The sequence below is a fragment of the Hirsutella rhossiliensis genome (assembly GCF_020360975.1).
Source record: "Hirsutella rhossiliensis strain HR02 chromosome Unknown scaffold00006, whole genome shotgun sequence".
Taxonomy (NCBI): Eukaryota; Fungi; Ascomycota; class Sordariomycetes; order Hypocreales; family Ophiocordycipitaceae; genus Hirsutella; species Hirsutella rhossiliensis.
In genome coordinates this window covers 3,830,185-3,850,763 of record NW_025408672.1, presented here as the reverse complement: position 1 = coordinate 3,850,763, position 20,579 = coordinate 3,830,185, and the positions used below count along the sequence as shown (strand labels likewise).

Below are 20,579 nucleotides of genomic sequence, written 5' to 3'. Positions count from 1 at the left end.
TATCAGCCGGGTTAATCCCGTACGAGGCAATCGTCTCGTGGAGCTTCTTGAAGTACTCGGTAACGTGCGGGACTGATTCGGCAAGCTTGCGTTGGTTATCGAGTACCTTTGCTTCATAATATGATATCCCTTGCGTTTAATAAAACGGGATATCCAGTTTTTGCCAACAAAGCATTGGGAGTCGAAGGGTTCGTTGCGGGTACCATCAGGGCCGACCGTGGAGCTTAGAACCCGATTTGCTGCATCGCGTAATAAGTCCTTCCGCACCGCAAGTCCTATACGCTCAAGACGATCGATATACAGATCGATTGAGTCCTCTTGAGCTGGCGATGGCCTCGTATGCGTTGCTTTATGGCCGCTGCGAGGTTGGATGCCGTGAAATCGCAAGCGGAGTCGTTCGCGTGGAACCCCAAATTCCTTAGCCGCAGCGCGAAGGGACATATTGGGATTTGCCTCAATGGCTTTAATAGCCTCGGCTACGCGCCTTTCAAGCGTAAGCTCTTTATTCTTCATAATGTGCCGTTGTTGAGGTCAAGATAGAGGCTTGAAGCGGTGAAGTGACACAGCCAGGTGGACCGGTGGTTGACACAGACAGGTGGTGAGGACCCACTTTACGTGGGTCTGTGGACGAGTATATCATTCTGTAGAGAAATGAACGCCCCTATCTATGCCGGCGCTATTTTACCACTCTCGCGCATCTAGTGGTGACAAAAAGGGCCTAAGGTGGGGCCTTGACTTCCGTCACTGAAGCTGACTCCACCTCTGAGACCTCCTCCTCCTCGGTCTCAGAATTCAGCACATCGGGCATTTTTTGACTTCTACTTTATGGAATGGCTTCCTGAGACACCAAAGCTTCACTGAGAGTCATGAACCGTCTGCTCGGGTTCGGAATTGCTCTCCTCTTCTTGCTTCTCTGCAGCTGGGCCACTTCTGCCTCCAGCTTCGCCATTCTGTTGCTGTGTTCAGCAACAGTTTGTTCTTGGGTTTCAAAGCCTTCTTGATATCACGTCATAACGCTTCCGAGTGTCAGGAGTCTTGTTCTTTCCGAAATCGCGAATGTGGCGGCTGGTTCTTGGGTACCATGCCCCACCTCCCTTTCGGTAACACCCACCTTTCGGTAGCGCATTAGAAAATATCCCCACCAAAAACCATCAATTTCACTTACACCGATTCCAGCCAGCTTTGAAGATATTCACAAGCCGTCACTTGGAGTAGATAGAGGATTGATTGAATTCTACTTTTCGATGGTTGAATGTTTGTACAGGGGTCTGTGGCTTGTGCGTACCTTGCACGCGAAATTACCATCCAACCCCCTAATCTCCTTCCGCCTCCTGACGATGATTCTTCTCGTTATTCCTCCACCACATGACCAAAATGACCTTAAAGCGGCCTCGGAGTATTTATACGGAGGATATTATGGCTAATGCGATAATTGATGTCACAAAAAACGGCTTGTCGCAGTACCGCGCCGCCCAAAAGTATGACATACCTCAGCAGTCTATTTCCGACAGACTCAAAGGCCAGGTAGCCCTGGCTGATCAGATCCAGCCTCGTCAACTCTTGAGTAAGTCTCAGGAAGCTCGCTTGGTTTCTTGGATCCTCCGCCAAGAGTCTCTCGGCTATGCTCCTCCCACAGTCAGATCCGCGCATGTGTGGAGGCTCTTATGAAGCAACTGAACAACGAGCGGACAGTGGGGCGCAACTGGGTCTCTAAATTCATCAATCGCCATCCGGACATCAAGAACAAGCGTGGGAGACGTCAGGAAGCTAACCGATTTAATGCTTTTACGCCTCGGGCGGTTCACTGGTTCTTCGATATCAGGGAAAAGGAGTATGGATGGATTAAACCAGAAAATACCGTGAATGTTGACGAAGGCGGTATTATGTCTGGCTTTGGTGAGTATTTGGCTTGTCTTTCATTACTTTTACTAACCAGACTCTTTTGCCAGGTTTGGATAGTCTTGTGGTTGGGAGTGCAGACCCAAAACGGAAGGCCCTTCTGAAAGGGCCACAGTCCCGCAACTGGACCTCATTTATTGAAGCTATCACCGCGGACGGCCGTGTCCTTACCCCTGGCATTATCTTTAAGGGCAAAGAACTTCAGAAACAGTGGTTCTTGACGGAATTCGGCAAAATAGCCGACTGGCATTACATAACGTCGCCCAACGGATGGACGGACAACCATATCGCTATTGAGTGGCTTGAGAGGGTCTATTTGCCCCAGACGCGACCAGCCGATGCCTCAGATGCTAGACTGATCATATTAGATGGACATGGAAGTCATGCAACGGTGCGTTTCTTTATCCACCTCTGTAGGAATTACTGTTAACCGGGACCAGCATGCATGGATGGCCACATGCTTTTTGAACAACGTTTATTGCTGTTACCTTCCTGACCACTGCTCTCATGGCCTCCAGCCGTTAGATAACGGTGTATTCAATGCCTCCAAGGCAGCTTACCGGAAAGAACTTCAGAAATTGACCTGTTTGACCGATTCTGCGCCTGTTCATAAGGTCAATTTTATACGGGCATATGCTAAAGCGCGCGAGGTTGGAATGACGGCAAAGAATATATTGTCCGGCTGGAGGGTCACTGGGAATTGGGCGATCTCACGATCCAAGGCATTGCGGCATCCAGAAATTCACGCAGACATTGTAGAGACGTCTCCAAAGTCCGCGCCATTTTTGGGTTCTGATGATACGCCAAGAAACAGCCGCCAGATTCGCGATTTCGGAAAGAACAAGACTCCTGGCACCCGGAGACGATACGCCGTGATAGCTAGAGGCTTTGAAGCCCAAGAACAGACGCTTGCCGAGCACAGCAACAGAATCGCGAAGCTAGAGGAAGAAGTGGCCCGGCTGCAGAGAGGCAAGAAGAGGAGAGCAATTCCGAACCCGAACAGACGGTTCATGACTCTCAGTGAAGCTTTGGTGGCTGAGGAAGCCATTCCCCAAATTAAAAGCCAAGAGATAGCCGTTGTGCTGAATTCTGACACAGAGGAGGAGGAGGTCTCAGAGGTGGAGACAGCTTCAGTGATCGAAGTCAAGGTGGCACCCGAAGCCCTTCCAGTCACCACCAGATCCGGGCGAATGGTAAAAAAGCGCCGGTACATATAAGAGCGTCCATTTCTCTACGGAATGATATATTTTTTGTGTTTATAATGTTAAGTTCTGATCATATTTCATGTAGTTCAAATGGTAGACTTTTGGTGGAGAATTTTTCAATTGCGCTACCGAAAGGTGGGTGTTACCGAAAGGGGGGTGGGGCATGGTATATCATCAGGAGCCAAAAGTGGCGCAGAATTTGTAGATGTCTCTACCGTATTTGCATGAATTTCTGCATGCTGCAATGCCTTAGATCGTGAGATTGGCCAATTTCCAGTGACCCTCTAGCCGGACAAAATATTCTTTGCAGTCATTCTGACTTCACGTGCTTTGGCATGTGCCCGTATACAATTGACCTTATCAATGGGCGCAGAATCCGTCAGACAGGTTAATTTCTTGAGTTCTTTCCGATACGCCGTCTCGATAGTGTTAGGAATACATTTATCCAGCGGCTGGAGGCCATGAGAGCAGTGGGAAGGAAGGTAACAGCGGTAGGCGTTGTTCAAAATGCACGTGGCCATCCATGTATCCTGGTCCCGGTCAACAGTGATTTCCAGGCAGATAAATACGGAAACGCACCGTTTTATGGCTTTCATATTCATCCAATATGATCAGTCTAGCATCTGACTCATCAGCAGGCCGCATCTCAGGAAATAGACTCTCTCAAGCCACTCAATAGCGATAGGTTGTCCGTCCATCAGTTGGGCGAGGCAATGCAATACCAGTCGGCTATTTTGCCGAATTCCGTCACGAACCACTGTTTCTGGAGTTCTTTGCCCTCGAAAGTGATGCCAGGAGTAAGGGCACGGCCGTCCGCGGTGATAGCTTCGAAAGGAGGTCTGGTTGCAAGGCTGTGGTCCTTTCAGAAGGGCCTTCCCTTTTGGGTCTGTAATCCCAACCCCAAGACCATCCAAACCTGACAAAAAGAGGTTGGGTGGTTGGAATATTAAGCGGCAAGTCAAACGCTCATCAAAGCCAGATATAATACCGCCCTCGTCGGCATTCACGGTATTCTCCGGTTTAATCCGCCCATACCCCTTGTCCCTGATATCGAAGTACCAGTGAACCGCCCGAGGCGTGAAAGTGTTAAACCTGTTAGCTTCCTGACGTCTTTCACGCTTGTTCTTGATCTCCGGATGGCGATTGATGAATTTGGTGGACCGGTTGCGGCCCACTGTCCGCTTGTTGTTCAGTTGCTTTATAGAGTCTCCACGCAGGCGCGGATCGCTCTGTGGGAAGGAGCAGAGCCAAGAGACTCTTGACGGATGACCTAGGACACAAAACAAGCCTTCTGATTCTTTCTCAAGTGTTTGTGAGCCTGGATTTGATCAGCCAGGGCTGCTTGGTCTTTTGTCAGTCGGAAATAGCCAGGCTGGCAAACCACTCAATCCTGGCAACCGGTTGCTCAATCCAGTTGAGCAACTGGCAACTCAATCAACGCAATCGATGGTCGGCTGATTAAGCCGGCAATTCAATCCGATCTCGCGTTGATTGACGGGATTGACGGAATTGTTTAGTTTAGTTTAGTTTAGTGTATTTTCCGTCCAGCAACTTTTGGTCGCTCAGGTCTCCGCAGGGGAGCACAGGACGTGCTGAGCTAGCAGGTGTCTACATGCTACATATCGTACACTTCACCCACTATCCAGCATTTCATCGGCTCAACGGCGCTCATGACAAACCTGTTGCCCGTCAGCGGGACGTCCAGGCATGAAGAGAAAGCTGTCCCGTGGTCAGATCAGCCAATTTGCTTCTGGGGCCTTGCAGCCCTTGATGACCTCGGCGATCGCATGGTCGCGAGACCTTGACGCCGCCCGAGATCGGAGCAGGTAACAGAAAGGATTGAGAGGAAAGGTAGGTGAGAGAGGAGAATGATGACCGTCTAGTGGCGTGGGCAGATCCCTCCGAAGAAGGAGCTCGCTTTCGCCAGCCTGACGAATTTGTCAAAGTCCTTGCCGATTGCGCGGTTGATGGCTGCAGCCGGCCAAGGTGCAAGCCGCATACGATGCCGTGGCGCAACCTTTCTGCAGTAAAAGATGTGTGCTGGCTCTTTCGTCTTCCGCACGAGCACGTCAGTCGCGCATTGTCGTGACCAAACCTTTCGTGGTAGTCAGCAAAATCCCCATGGTGGGTTCTTGCTGCAAGCAAGTTACGAAGCAGGGGCCGAGAGAGCGCCAATTCTGACGGGCAGCTGGTTGTGGCTTTAAGCCTCAGGTCTCTGTATCGCTCCGGCGCAGAGGCTTCCCACCAGGCCTTGAAAGCCTCTTCCGGCTGCTGTCGGGCAATCTTTCGCAGGTGCGCTAGCGTCGGGACGTTATCAGCGGGTTCTGGCAGTGATGCTCCCGCCTTTGCCAGAGCATCAGCCTCCTCGTTGCCTGGGATGTCAGCATGGCCGGGGATCCAATGGACCTCCACAGCTCCGTATTTTCGCGCCAAAGATTGAAACTCAAGGAAGACCTCTTGCGAGGAGTCGCTCGGCGTGCCCCGTAAGCATGTTGCGGTCGCGAGGTTGTCGAGGCAGACAAAGATGCGGTCAGTTTCTGGAAGGCTCACCGCAGCCTTCAACCCCTCCAACGCACCTTTCGCCTCAGCGTCGAAAATCTCGGCGGGCCCGAGACGGCCCTTGTCGCGCAAGACGGTGGATCCGTCCCGATGAACAACATAGCCATATCCGGCGTGGCCTTCGGTAGAACGGGACCCGTCGGAATAGACGACCAGAGTTCGGGGCGATAGTGCCTGGAGCCAATCGCGAAATTTCTTCGCCGTCTCATTTTTCGATGCACTCTGCAGAGGCGCAGTCTGCTCTTCGACAAATCCGCGCTGCAGCAAGGCAGGCCTTGGGCAGCTTGGTAGCGTCGGAGCGCCGCAGCCTAGTCCGGAAGGGTTTTGGCTGCTTTTGGTACTTCAGCTTGATCATTTCATTCAGTATAGGGGCTTTTGGCCTCGACGTGCGCTTCACGAGCGGCGGAATTGCCGTTGACGGTGGAAAGTGTGTAGGGTAGATGACCAGTGGATTATATGAAGAAATCTCACCCAAGCCGAAGCGTCAGCAGCTCAGGGGCAGATTGACAATTGGACCAATCATCCATTCTGACAAGAGTCCCTTGCTGTTATGAACGCGACGCGCTCGTGTCTGAACCTGGCGTCCACGCGTTCATGAGTAAGGGGGAAAGTGACTCAATCATCGTGCCGCAATCGGGATGTTTGTAACGCCTCTCATATTATCCCACTCTTCTCTTAGATGGGCGACTATCTCGATTCTTTGCCTTCTGCAGGCCCCAAGGCAGTCGAGAATGGGAAACATTTCCATGGCAGCACTTTCGCGGCTACACCAAATCCCAACGCGCCGGCAAGCTCAAGTCGTGGATTTGGCGCTTTGGGTTTGACATTGAGCATCAAGACAACGGGGACAATAGGCTGTGGGTATGCGGGACCTGTTCGGTCAAGAAATCGCCCCAAGGACCCCCAAGCTTTGCAGCGAAGGGAACGACAAATATCGAGCGCCATCTGCACGATGCGCACCGCATTTCTGGGCCGTTGGGGAAACGTCTGCCGAAAGGTACGACAACAAAGAAGCGCTCTATCGCACAGTTCTTCGAGCTCGACGCAAACGACGGCAAAGAGCAGGCCTTGATCAACACGCTCAAGAATCACTTTGATAAGAATGTGTTCCAATCACTCCTACTTGCTTGGATCACCGAGTCAAATGTTGCCTTTCGCGCCATCGAAGCCCCTCGATTCCGTTCTCTGCTCGACTATCTCAATCCTTCAATTGGCCTGACCCAGTCACACATGACTCACACGACCATTCGGTCCAGGCTTTTCGAAGAGTATCACCAATACAAGGGCGTTGTGGTGAAGGAATTGAAAGAGTGCCCGGCCGTATCCATCTTGCGTTTGACGGCTGGAGATCGCCCAATCGGCACGCTGTGTACGGGATTGCTGCGTTCTACCTGTCCAAGGAAAAGCGCCCACAAAAAATACTTCTCGGAATGCCTGAGTTGCGGCAGTCCCATACTGGAGAGAACATCGCTTCTCAGGTGGCAGAAGTCATCACCTCGTTCGAGATACAGGATAAGATTGGCTACTTCACGTTGGATAACGCGGAGAACAACGACACCGCGATGAGGGCCCTGGGTGACCAATTCAGTTTCGATGGGAGGCAAAGAAGGGTCCGCTGCTTTGGACATATTATCAACCTTGTAGCGAAAGCACTGCTCTTTGGAAAAGACGACGAGGTCTTCGATTCAGAAGATCGTACCAATATTCTCGACCTGGCTCAGCACAACCTTTGGCGAAAAAAAGGTCCGATCGGCAAACTCCACAATCTCGTCCATTGATTCATCGATCCGACAGGCTGACCTATCTACTACGGAGCCTGCAGGAGAAGAAGGATGGTACGAAAAGGCCGGTCGACGTTGTGACCGATAACATGACGCGCTGGCTGTCTCATTACAAAATGATGGATCGGGCTCTTCTCCTTCGCGAATTTCTCGACGACCTTGTCGCGATCGAACGGTTCGAGCACAGCAGAGGCAGGTCGAGAAGTAGAGCCAGGCCTGCGTGTATACGAGATGAGGATTTACTGACGGAGAACGATTGGATGGTGATCAGCAATTTCCGAGATGTCCTGAGACATTTTGCCAATGCTCTCAAGGCACTTGAAGGAGACGCGCAAGTCCGTGTCCGCAAAGACGGGAAGCTCATAGCCTATGGAACCGCATGGGATATCATCCAGGCGTTCGAATATCTTCTGGAGAAGCTTGAAGAAGCAAAACGATGGCCAGAGACCTGCCGGATTCTGGCCACTTCGCAATCAACGTCGAATTGGGTTGGAAAAAATTGGATAAGTACTACGCGAAACTCATCGAGTGTCCGATATACTACTCGGCCATCGCTCTGCATCCTGCCTTGCGGTTACAGTGGTTCGAAGAAGCTTGGGCTCATCGACCCGAATGGGTCACGGAAGCCCGGCGGATCGTCCGAGCCATCTGGGAAAGTGACTATAAGTCGCTGAACGTCGAGGAGGAGGGTCCAGCCACTGCTGTGGAGGATTTCCAGCCACCCGACGATCTGGACGATTTCCAAAAGTTTCGAATGAGGCACAGGGTGCAATCGAGCCATATCACGAATGGTGATTACCGGCTGCCGACGCGCCCTATCGCCGACGAGTTGGATCGTTGGACCGTCGATATCGGGGCAGACGACGGGAGATCAATGATCCATTTCAGTACTGGAAACTCAAAGAGGCGACATATCCGCGGCTGGCGCGGATGGCTTTCGATATGCTATCCGTCCCGCCCATGTCTGCCGAGTGCGAAAGGGCGTTTTCATTTGCTGGACTGATGGTTACCCGGCTGCGCAGGAGACTTGAGGTGAAGACCATCAGCGCCGCACAGTCCATCCGGTCTTGGCTGAACGCGGGATTAATACACAACTACCAGGGAGTCGTTGATCCATCGGTAGACGACAACGCCTTCGTGGAGGCCGCAGAGGATAATTCTGAGAAAGGGGAGGACGGGCCAGAGGACTTTGTCGTTATCTCCGAATAGCATATTGACAACCGTCAACGCCAGCAATCCACGCAATCCACGCAATTGAGATTCAGATTGCTCAACGCAATCGAGGATTTGATGGTATCCGAGGGTTATTTTTGTTTCCCCTCCCCCTCGTAATTTGACGAGCTCGTCGAGCCTTGAGAGCCCTTCAAGACGCCGCGTTCCGGGCGGCGGTCGGCCGTCCGGCCGACCGTGGACAAGGGTGGATATTGGAAGCCGCTGAGGGCACGGACGCTAAACTGCGGTGTTGTGGCGCTCAGCCGCTGAATCAGCCACCAAAACCCCGCTGTGGATATCCTATTGATATCTCCTGTGTGACACCCCCCTTTTGCTCCGCAAAAATGTTGCCGCTCCATACAAATTGGACCAACTTCACTTATACAGAATCTACTCAATTTTAAAGGTTTTGACGAGCAGTAACCTGTAGCAGGTATAGAAATGACCGGGTTTACATTATATCTAGTCAGCTGGCCACCACAGGTGTTGTGGTCCGTGACACCCTGGCGTCGCAAAATGGCAATTTCGACCCCTAATCTCCTCCTGCCTCCTTTGCTTTCCACTCTTGCTCATCCTCCACCACCTGTCACAAATGGCTCCAAAAAAGCCTCTCTCTATCTATACATAGAACGTGATGGCTGAGGCAATTCTCGATGTCACTGATAACGGTCTGTCGCAGCGCCAGGCTTCTCAGAAAGGGGGGATACCCCAGAGTACTACTTCCAGCAGAATGCGAGGTCGGTCGGCATTAACTGACCAGGAACAGCCTGAAAAACTCTTATCCAGAGACCAGGATGCCAACTTGGTTGCCTGGACTCTTCTCCAAGAATCTCTGGGTTACGCTCCGTCCCAGAGTCAAATCCGCGCCTGCGTTGTTGCCCTTCTGAAACAGCAAGGCTGCGACTCAAGATTGGGACGTCATTGGGTAGAAAAGTTCATTCAACGCCATCCGGAACTTAGAAGCAAGGCCGGTAGGCGTCAGGAAGCCAACAGATTTGACTCATTTACTCCCAAAGCCGTGCACTGGTACTTTGACATCAGGGAGATGGAGTACGGGTGGATCAAGCCGGAGAACACGGTGAATGTTGATGAAGGAGGGATTATGTCGGGCTTTGGTATGCAATCAACTCTCCATAGGCGATATAAGCTAGTTCGGTCTCTTTGCTAGGTCTAGACAGTCTGGTGGTTGGCAGTTCGGACCCCAAACGGAAGACTCTTCTCAAGGGACCCCAGTCCCGAAGTTGGACCACTTTTATAGAGGCCATCACCGCCGACGGGCGCGCCTTGACTCCAGGCATCATATTTAAGGGTAAATACCTTCAGGCACAGTGGTTTAAAGAGGAGTTTCGAAGATTTGCGGACTGGCACTACATAACTTCACCAAATGGATGGACGGACAATCACATTGCCGTTGAATGGCTTGAGGAAGTCTATTTGCCTCAGACGCGGCCTGACGACGACTCTGAGACCAGGCTTATCATTCTGGATAGACATGGGAGTCATGCAACGGTTCGTACTTTGTTTTACGGCGATGAGGCCCTGCTGATTTGACGACAGAATAAGTGGATGGCTACGTGCTTTCTGAACAATGTCTACTGATTTTATCTCCCATCTCACTGTTCTCATGGCCTCCAGCCATTAGACAACGGTGTTTTCAATGCTATAAAGACAGCCTACCGGAAGGAGCTTGACAGACTGGCTTCTTTGACGGATTCCACGCCTGTTGACAAGGTCAACTTTATACGTGCGTATGCCACAGCACGTCAAACGGGAATGACAACAAGAAACATCTTGTCCGGTTGGAGAACCATTGGAAATTGGCCAATCTCGCGTTCCAAGGCGTTGGGGCATCCTGAGATCCAAGAAGACAAAGTTACGGCGTCCCCGGAATATAGGCCGTTTTTGGACTCTGACGACACCCCGAAATCCAGCCGCCATATTCGTGATCTTGGCAAGAACAGAACACCTACGACTCGGAGGCGATATGCCAAGATAGCGAAAGGCTGGGAAACTCAATAACAGACACTAACGTACTTCACCACCTAGTTGGCCACACCACCTAGTGGGCCACTACCCTGCCCAAATCCTTGCCGCTCCATATTCTCACCGTCGCAAAACACACCACAGATCGATAATCGGCAAAATAATTACATGAACAGAATTCTTAGTCCCCGGGCAAGATCGAGGATTATGACCGGGCAATATAAAGCTATTGCGGAGCCGCTGTGCGCCGGTTTCCCCGTCGCGCCGGATCTCACCCCTGACCCCTCGCCGCCCCTCGCCTTCCTCTCTGTAAGCTGAAGACCTCTCTCCATAGCTAAAATACCCTCATCTATCTTTGCTCCATTACACTCAAGGCATCTCTTGCAAGCTCTTGACTTTAGGCGCTTTTCAGCGCTCAGGAACACTTATGGTTGGCTTGTGACTTGTCTAAGAGAAGCAGAATTGTGGACTTTTCAGATCAAGAACATACACATTTTGGTCCTCTATCACTAGGGCGATCGAATAAACTTTACAAGGAAGACAAGAAAGCACTTGAGGCTCTCGCGAAGATGAGAGCAAAAGTGGGCATAGAAGTGGATAAAGGGACTTTTCGAAGGTCGAGTATCATATGATCAGATGGTATGCGAGAATGCATGTGTTGATTGCTCTGCCCCCGGTTGCCCTTTTCCCGTCCAAACGGCCTCTTTGTATCCTCCAAGCTTCTCCAAGTTGATATCCCGTTTTCAGGTATAGTATACATTCTATCAGAAAGAGGGCACTTCTTGCCACTTACTGAAGGCCACGTAAGTCATCTACGTCAGCAACATCAGCTCCATCTCCCCGATCAAATAGCTCTTCTAGCTATTAGATAGATAATTCAGTCTCTCGAGGTCCCCGAGCCAGTAATAGTTATGCCGGACTCCTCAAAAGGTCCCCGTTCGAATAGGAGATCCTCCGGACCCCTCAGTGGTCTAGGAAGAAGAAAGAACAGTCTGCAGACTTCCCTTCTTACCTGGTTTCAAGCTGTATTACCTAGAGAGACCTAGAGACCTCAACTCGTTGGACCTTCTTCTCGACAGCAATATGATCAGAACTTAGAATAATAAATACAAAAATTATGTCATTTTGTAAAGAAATGAACGCTCCTATTGATTCCGGCGCTTTTTCACTACTCTCCCGGACCTAGTGGCGACAGGAAGTGACTTAGGTGCTCCCTTGACCACGATCACTGACGCTGTCTCCACTTCTGAGACCTCTTCCTCCTCAGTGTCAGAATTCCCCACAACGAGTATTTCTTGGCTTCTGATTTGGGGAATAGCTTCCTTAGCTGCCAAAGCTTCACTAAGAGTCATGAACCGCCTGTTCGGGTTCGGAATTGCTTTCCTCTTCTTGCCTCTCTGCAACCGAGCCACTTCTTCCTCCAGCTTCGCAATTCTGGTGCTATGTTCGGCAAGCGTCTGTTCTTGAGCTTCAAAGCCTTTAGCTATGACGGCAAAACGCCGCCGAGTGCTAGGAGTCTTGTTCTTGCCAATGTCTCGAATGTGGCGGCTGGTTCTTGGCGTATCGTCAGAACCCAGAAATGGCGCAGACTTTGGAGATGTCTCTATCATATCTGCGTGAATTTCTGCATGCCGCAATGCCTTGCATCGTGAGATTGGCCAATTCCCAGTGACCCTCCAGCCGGACAATATATCCTTTGCGGTCATTCCGACCTCGCGTGCTTTGGCATATGCCCGTATAAAATTGACCTTGTCAACGGGCGCAGAATCAGTCAGGCAGGTTAAATTCTGAAGTAGTTTCCGATATGCCGCCTTGATAGAATTGAATACACCGTTATCCAATGGCTGGAGGCCATGAGAGCAGTGGGCAGGAAGGTAACAGGAATAAACGTTGTTCAAAAAGCACGTGGCCATCCATGCATCCTGGTTCTGGTTAATAGTGATTCCTAGGCAGATAAATATGAAAACGCACCGTTGCATGGCTTCCATGTCCATCTAATATGATCAGTCTAGCATCTGACTCATCGGCTGGCCGCGTCTGAGGCAAATAGACCCTCTCAAGCCACTCAATAGCAATATGGTTATCTGTCCACCCGTTAGGCGAAGTTATATAATGCCAGTCGGCTATTCTGCCGAATTCCTTCAAGAACCACTGCTTCTGGAGTTCTTTGCCCTTGAAAATAATGCCAGGAGTAAGGGCGCGGCCGTCTGCAGTGATAGCTTCAATAAACGAGGTCCAGTTGCGGGACTGTGGTCCTTTCAGAAGGGCCTTCCGTTTTGGGTCCGCACTCCCAACCACAAGGCTATCCAAACCTAGAAAACGGAGCTTGGTTAGTTATAGTAATGAAAGGCAAGTCAAAAACTCACCAAAGCCAGACATAATACCGCCTTCGTCAGCATTCACGGTATTCTCCGGCTTAATCCATCCATACTCCTTTTCCCTGATATCGAAGTACCAGTGAACCGCCTGAGGCGTGAAAGCGTTAAATCTACTGGCTTCCTGACGTCTTCCACGCTTGATCTTGATCCCCAGGTGGCGATGGATGAATTTGAGACCCAATTGCGGCCCACTGTCTGCTCATTGTTCAGTTGCCTCATAAGAGCTTCGACACAGGCGCGGATCTGACTGTGAGAGGGAGCATAGCCGAGAGACTCTTGACGGAGGATCCAGAACACCAGAAGAGCCTCCTGAGTCTTCCTCGAGAGTTTATGAGACTGGATTTGATCAGCCAAGGCTGCTTGGCCTTTGAGTCTGTTGGAAATAGACTGCTGAGGTATGTCGTACTTTTGGGCAGCGCGATACTGCGACAAGCCATTTTTTGTGATGTCCAATATAGCATTTGCCATTTCATCCTCCGTGTAGACACGTCGAGGCCACTTTGAGGTCATTTTGGCCCGGTGGTGGAGGAATCACAAGAAGAATCATCGTCAGGAGGCAGAGGGAGATTAGGGGGCTGGATGGTAATTTTGCGTGCAAGGTACGCACAGGCCACAGACCCCTGTACAAACATTCAACCATCAAAAAGTAGAATTCAGTCAATCCTCTATCTACTCCAAGTGACGGCTTGTGAATATCTTCAAAGCTGGCTGGAATCGGTGTAAATGAAATTGATGATTTTTGGTGAGGGTTTTCTCAATTGCGCTACCGGTACCCAAAGGGGGGTGTTACCCAAAGGGGGGTGGGGCATGGTAACCACTTATCTACCGACACCAGCCAATCCAGCCTACTTTAGAGCCCTGCCATACAAAAAGTCGGCCAATCAGATATGAGCAAACCTATTAATCCGCTATTCGGGTACAACGCGCCTACGGGACCTGACGCCCCGGCCCAGTTTGGGACGGAGGTCCCCCACCTGCACCAGGCTGGCGGCTGCGACCCAACATGCTCAACATCGCGACGACGGCGGCCCGCGGCCGAGGCAGATGAGAAAGTTGTATATAGGTTTTCCTCCTGGGCCACCGGGTTTTTCCTATATAGGTAACGAGTAGATGCTCTAGAGCCTGCAGGCTAGCTAGTGTAATAAACAACTACTACTACTTACTACTAAGCTGGTTGGGTGACAATTTAAGGTGATGACGGGTCGGGGATGTAGGGAAGCAAAAACAAGAACCAATCACAAGGGAGCCTTTTAAACCAAGTGGTAGAATTTTTAGGTGGTCTGCAGCGGGGCATAGAATCCTTTCGTTCCTCGCGGCCCTTCGGGCTGAATGAACTGCACGTCTTGAGAATATGAGAATACCAATCTTGCCCAAGGTCCTGGTTTGCATTCAAGCCAAGTACGGTAAGGCCAGAACACCCTTCTCAGCAGCAACGGCCACCGTGTCTCTGGCCAAGGCGCTCTCAACGCGCGTCTCCGTCAGCATGTACTCCGGCGGCAGATCAACATCATCCGTCATGAGCATCATATTGACAACGGCCTTGGCACACAGTGCGGCGTTCGGCATACCATTGCCAGTATATCCCGCGCAGACCCAGAGGCCGTAACCACCACCAAGTGACGGCGGGACTGACCCGACCCATGGGTGGGCATCACGCGAAAAACCCATAATGCCTGTCCATGCATAAGTTGCTACGGGGTCCGGACTCTTCGCCTTCTTCTCTTCTTCAGCAGAGAAGTACCGGTAGTCATTCGCAGGCCGCATATCCAGGTCCAGCACCGTAGACAACTCACCCCCAAGCCATCGGCTCACTGGCTCGTCGAGCTCAGAGTCGTCCCAAACCCCGACACCAGCGTTGCGGCCACGTTCACGGCCCCCTCCCAGTACAAGCTCCGAACCTGGAGCCGGACGCTGGACCAGGTAGTCGTCTCGACCCACAGCCTTGTCGCTGGCGTCGCCAAAGAAATAGTATGTATTCCGAATGTCCAGTGGAGTTTCGTCACCTTTCAGGTCGCGCGGCGGCTTGAGAGCCACGACTTGACCTCGCGTTGGCACAATAAGGTCCCTGAACTGCGGCAACAAGTGCGAGGTGTAGCCATTGGTTGCCAGCAGCACTGAACCAGCGGCGATTTTCCCACGAGGCGTCTCGACGATCCATGTGGCCATGGCCGCGGCTGCAACGAGGTCGTTGGACGTGTCAACCTTCTTTAGCCTTGTAACTGGCGTGTTGGTCTGTAGATTGAAGGAACCCTTTCTGAGCACTTAGCGAGAAGTTGCTCCAAGATAAAAGCTACTAGTTTGTATGGCCATAAGCTAGCAGCGTATCGCTGTACGACGGCACCTTCGGCATTCGGGATGCGTAACCCTTCAAGCGTCACTGCTTTCCGTTCGCTCTCTGGTAGCCAGGCGACAGAGCCACCATTGCCCTTGTTGACAAATGTCAGGTTGGCGGCGAGGCCCGGATTCTCATTACCGAGGTGCTTAACCATGTCACTCGTCAGGCTAGCGAGAGATTTTGAGAAGTAGGCGTGCACCCCTATGGTGGAGTTCCAGTCGCATGGAATGTCGTAAGCCTCGACCAGGGACTTTATGTACGCGAATGTGCGCAGCTCGAAAGTAGCAATATGAGGCGCCGATGTGTACAGCAGAGGTTGGCAGTGGCCACCATTCTGGGGATACGTTAACGAGATGCGTAAATAAATAAGAGGAGAAGGTGTTCGAAGCTCGTGTGATATATTCGTTGCAGCTGATCATAATCGAGTCACTTACCCGTCCTGTAGCCCCCCAACATGCCTCTCTTGCCTCAAGCATTATAATATCCAACTCGGGTTTCTGCTCCTTCAAGGTGTGCGCAGCAAACGTGCCCGTGATGCCACTTCCCACAATAACCACATCAACCTTGTTAGGTAACATCGAAGTCGTACGGTGTCCTAGCAACTTCTCTGAAGGTTCTTTCTGCCAGTAGGAGCTCGTCGGATTGTCCACAGGCAGGCCAGATTGACCATCTAAGAGTTGGCATACCATCGTCCTCTTCGAACCTGGATGAACGCCAGATCTCTCGGCAACTGTACGGAGTAGTTGAATTTGTGATAACTGAGTACTTGTAGCCACGGGGGCAAAGTGCCGCGGGTTAGCTAGCGGCTTGGCACGAGTCGCGAAAGGGTACATACAAATTCGCGACACCGCTGCCTAGACAAATGAATCCATCCGACTGATATTATATAGTGAGCAGAGAGATAGGAAAAGCAAATAATGGCGCCAGAGTTCTCATGTTATGACCCATGCCGCTACTTACCTACCTACCTATTGGTTGCTATAGGCGCTGACGGCAGTACCTATTGATACGCGTACGAATAGACTACGGCTGCTACTTCGTACGATGTACAAATTGTCTTAGGCTAGAGCGTTGCCTATTTTGGCTAGACACCGTACCCAATACGGCTAAACACAGGGAGGATAGTTTTGGCACACAGGACGATTACCCGTGCCACGCCCCATTTTAAAGTGGGTCATGGCACGGGTAGAGGGGTCAATGCGCCATTGCTTTGTACCTCTTTTTGGAGGTGCGGGGTGGGAAGCACAGGATTGGCTACTGGTGCGAGGTAGTGGGGGCTACAGCCCCCGAGAGATTCCGTACGCCCGCCTAGCAGGGCAGAGGGCATAATTTGGGGTGCATGTGTGTAAAAAAAAAAATTTCGTTCTTCGTCTCCCTCTCTACTGTACGGAGGCAGCTTTCAAAAGTCGTTGCGAACGCTAAAATGACCCCTGCCTTGAGGAACGAAATGCCTTGAGGAACGAAATGCCTTGAGGAACGAAATGCCTTGAGGAACGAAAGTACTACTCGTCCCACAAACCCACTTAAAAGTGGGTTTGTGGGACGAGTAATGCCTCGCGCCGCCTCCAGAACATTTTCGCGCCCCCCCAATCCCCGCCTTTGATTGGTCGGCTTTTCTCCCCCCCGTATCCCCTCCACGGCGCCTTGAAGCGACAGAGGTCGCCCCTTCGCCCCTTGTTGCCCAGGGAGTACTTGACGCATGTCGGGCTGAGGGTGTGGATCTGCGTCGCGCCGGCGCAGAAGTTGGCCTCCTCTTCGAATGCGGCCGAGAACTGCTCGGCACTGTCCAGCAGGGACTCATGAGACGTCAGACGTCGCCGAACGCTCCGCCTGGACGGCGCAGAAGCCTTCCTGGTCCAGGTCCTGCCTTCCGCGTCAGCCTGCGTCTTCTCGGCCCATGACAGCAACGCCCCGTGCCGTTGCCTACCTCACAGAAGACGCTATCGACATAGCGGATGATTCGCTCACGGTACGCGGCCTGCTCCTCCCCGTGGGCGTCGGAAAGCATCGAGCTCAGGTGCGCGTTTCCGTGTAACCAGAGCAGCCCGTGGACGTGGAGGGATCCTCGTTCGTTGGTCTCCCTGGCACCGTACTCGTGCCCGTCCCACTTTTTATTTTTATTATTAATATATTCCGCCATTGACGATAGTCAGAGGCACTGCGTCAGACTCGCTAAGCCTAATCTAGAGCTGTCCAATACTCGGTTCCCGTCCCACTTTTCTAGTAGTAGTAGTAGTAGTATTGATTACCGTCTGGGACATCCCTATAAGGGCAAAAGACGTGCTAGGCTAGAGAAGACTAGATACATAGAATATCCCGAGTACCTGGACTAAGGACCGTGTGTAGCACCTAACCACTCCATCTAGCAATTCTGAGGCTCTGAGGCCGGTCGGAAATTCGGGGCCCTTCCCCCGTCAGCGGGTTCCAGGCACGGCAGTGAAGCCGTAATAGTAGTCAGTCTTTGGCCGAGGCCGGGTGACTGAGAAAGCCCACGAAGTCATGGGCCGGCCGCAAGCCCCCTCGAGGAGGGCCTACGGGGCAGAAAGAAAAAGAAGGGAAAAAGGAAGCAGAGAGTGTAGCAATGTTAGTCGGGGGTTCGCCCCGATGGCGATTGTCTTCTCCTGCAGGAGCGTTCGATCCGGGACCGCTTCGTGGTCATGACAGTCGGCGAAGTCCCCGTGCCTGCTCTTCGTAGCAAGCAGGTGGTGAAGATGTTGTCGATTGGTGTGCAGCTCCGGGGGGACACCCGGGTGAGGCCTTGAGCTCTAGGCTCTTGTAGCTCCTCGGGGCCCCCGCGGCCCACCAGTCCAGAGGAAGTCGTGGCCGCTAGGCGGCAGAGGTCGGGGCCGCGAGACGGCAGAAGGAGTCAGGGCCGCAAGGCGGCAGAAGGCGAGGCCAGCCAGTAAAGGCGGCAGAGGGTGCAAGGCAGCGCGAGGCGTGCCAGAGAGGGCGAGAAGAAGTCGGGCCGCGGGGCGGCAGAAGAGGTCGGGGCCGCGAGGTGGCAGCAGAAGTCAGGGCCGCGAGGCGGCAGAAGTCGAGGCCAGCCAGTAAAGGCGGCAGAAGAAGGCGATGCCGCGAGGCGGCAGAAGGCGAGGCAGCGCGAGGCGTGCCGTTATTCGAGACCAGCTTCCCAAGAGGAGACGAACTCTCCAAAGTCTGCCTTTGGTGCCTGCTAGAGCCCCGTTAGGGCTAGAGAGGCAGAAGCATGGTCGGGTGGCCTGAAAATTTCTTCATCACTAACAGGCTGCTAACAGCCCGCAGAAGAGAAGAATTTTTACAGGAGAGTTGCCCACTTTTCTAGTGAAGGTGAACCGGAATCCAGAAAAGTGGGGCGGCACGAGTATGCCTAAGCCGCGGTGCAAGAAAGCGGAAGGCTTCAAGGAGGATGAAACGCAGTTGGGACTGCAGCAGCGGCCTACCCAGGATTGTATACTAGTGGATTTCCCTTCACTGAAAAATGGCACTTATGCCTGTTCAGGCTGTAGTCGAGGCGCCTTGGCTTTTAACTCATGCTTAGCGCGATAATCCCTGCAATATGTCTGTCCGAACCTGTCCGTCCGGAGCCATCCCGGGGGTGTTTGTGTGTTGTACTCGTGCCCGCCGCCACTTTAAGGGGATTCGCTTTGGCTCACCGACTTTTTTTTTAAATGGGTCCCCTTAAAGTGGGGGCGGGCACAAGTACAACACACAAACAGAACCAGCTTGGCACAATCAAGGCCCACTTGTATGCTCTCTTCATGAGATCTAGCACTACTCTATATAATATCTCGACCCATACCGCTTCTCTTGCTCTCCGAGCGAACCTGGCATTGCCTGTGGCAGTCCCTTCTCATCTACATTCAACTCTGCTTCGACAGTCCTTTGAAACTCTCCAGGTTCTCCTGTTGCTCTACGCAGCTCCACATGCCAGAATTAGTTCCCCTCTGGGAGCAGCCGAGCCACCCAGGCAGGCTATTGGTCGTTAAAGGGAGCCAGCCCTACAAGACGGCCGCTTTCTCCCTAATTTCTTTGCCAGCGGGAGCCTTCTTCGCGAAAATCAATAGTGCCACTCCTGTCAATCGTCCAACATACACCTCTGTTGCAAGTGGCAAGGATTCGCACCTTGAACTAAACTCCGACCTGGTCTACTGCAACCATTCCTGTAACCCCAGCCTCATTTTCGACATGACTCGCTTCGAGGTCCGGGTTTCAGACACGAGACCATTGAGCATTGGCGATTCGCTTACGTGGTTCTACCCGGCATCCGAGTGGGAGATGGCGCAGGGCTTCACGTGTGAGTGTGGTGAAGGAGACAAATGCCTCGGATTCATTACAGGGTCTTCAAAAATCGATCACTCGGTTCTGGAACGCTACTGGGTCAATGACCACATTCGTCAGCTTGTAGAGGAGCAGATGCAGGGTTACGAAGCCACCGGAGACATAGATGGCTGTGGACCTAAGAGGCTACCCTGACTATTCTATGAGTCTATGTCTCAATGGGGACAAAATGGCAAGCTTCCACCAGACCCGACCATAGCCCTACCCAACTTTGTATGACCGATTAAAGTTCAGGACAATGTGTCCATCGGAGCCGGCCCACAATTGCCCCTGGATGTAGGTACTACTCCGTACTTCGTATCGTTAATCGGCATGGAGTCTGTATTCTCTCGTCAATTCCCTACCTTTCGGTCGGCAGGCGATGCCCTCAACGCCGCCGCCCGGCAGGAGGTCTTTGCCTTGGCTGTCCGCAACAAACGCCCTAATGCCGCCGCTCCAACGTATGTTATTCTCAGCAAGCTGAGAGCGCGGGTGGAAGGATAATGTGACGGCCTAGCACCGTCACACCCCCCCCTTGCATACATGACCCACATGTTGTTGGGCCAACGGCCCACACGTACGGAAGGCATATTTAGGGGAGAGGACACCCAGTTGTATTGTTCGGTTCTCCTTTCTCTTCTTCAGAGCAGAATCTTCGTAATAGAGTCCACAGCCTTCTGGCTCAGTCCGTGACCGTCACAGATAACGGCAAGCACAATTGAGTCCAAACGATGATGCATGTCTTCTTACATATCTGTGCGACATTTGAGGGGGCATTTATACGAATAGATACCTCTCTTGGACCCGTGGAGGCCCTGAATCAGTGCCAATTCCCGCGTATCCCGGTTGGGGCAATGTTCCTCTACTGCATCGATACCCGACTCAAGTCTATGTGTTGTGACCTGCCTCTTCACTAGGGCTTTTATGCGTG

General features: G+C 52.2%; 5 protein-coding genes across 5 annotated transcripts; 2 read left to right on the top strand and 3 right to left on the bottom strand.

The window, feature by feature from the left end:
* Nucleotides 1-1,883: 1,883 nt before the first annotated feature.
* On the top strand, nt 1,884-2,367 carry HRG_06730 (DDE superfamily endonuclease domain-containing protein; the record flags this gene model as incomplete). The annotated part of the gene is made up of 4 exons (XM_044865201.1): nt 1,884-1,896; nt 1,950-2,209; nt 2,268-2,290; nt 2,340-2,367. The coding sequence occupies 4 exons, from the start codon at nt 1,884-1,886 to the stop codon at nt 2,365-2,367; spliced, it is 324 nt and encodes a 107-aa protein (XP_044720141.1).
* Nucleotides 2,368-5,211: 2,844 nt separating this feature from the next.
* Nucleotides 5,212-6,018, bottom strand: HRG_06729 (RNase H domain-containing protein; the record flags this gene model as incomplete). Its single annotated transcript, XM_044865200.1, has 3 exons — nt 5,212-5,239; nt 5,287-5,937; nt 6,005-6,018. 3 exons carry the CDS (start codon nt 6,016-6,018, stop codon nt 5,212-5,214), a joined length of 693 nt encoding a protein of 230 aa, XP_044720140.1.
* Nucleotides 6,019-7,560: 1,542 nt separating this feature from the next.
* Nucleotides 7,561-8,653, top strand: HRG_06728 (restless-like transposase; the record flags this gene model as incomplete). The annotated part of the gene is made up of 4 exons (XM_044865199.1): nt 7,561-7,619; nt 7,716-7,841; nt 7,889-8,288; nt 8,333-8,653. 4 exons carry the CDS (start codon nt 7,561-7,563, stop codon nt 8,651-8,653), a joined length of 906 nt encoding a protein of 301 aa, XP_044720139.1.
* A 3,880-nt stretch (nt 8,654-12,533) lies between these two features.
* On the bottom strand, nt 12,534-13,527 carry HRG_06727 (DDE superfamily endonuclease domain-containing protein; the record flags this gene model as incomplete). The annotated part of the gene is made up of 5 exons (XM_044865198.1): nt 12,534-12,561; nt 12,611-12,633; nt 12,692-12,951; nt 13,006-13,212; nt 13,266-13,527. The coding sequence occupies 5 exons, from the start codon at nt 13,525-13,527 to the stop codon at nt 12,534-12,536; spliced, it is 780 nt and encodes a 259-aa protein (XP_044720138.1).
* An 879-nt stretch (nt 13,528-14,406) lies between these two features.
* On the bottom strand, nt 14,407-15,930 carry HRG_06726 (FAD dependent oxidoreductase domain-containing protein; the record flags this gene model as incomplete). The annotated part of the gene is made up of 3 exons (XM_044865197.1): nt 14,407-15,249; nt 15,312-15,686; nt 15,787-15,930. 3 exons carry the CDS (start codon nt 15,928-15,930, stop codon nt 14,407-14,409), a joined length of 1,362 nt encoding a protein of 453 aa, XP_044720137.1.
* Between the last annotated feature and the right edge of the window lie 4,649 nt (nt 15,931-20,579).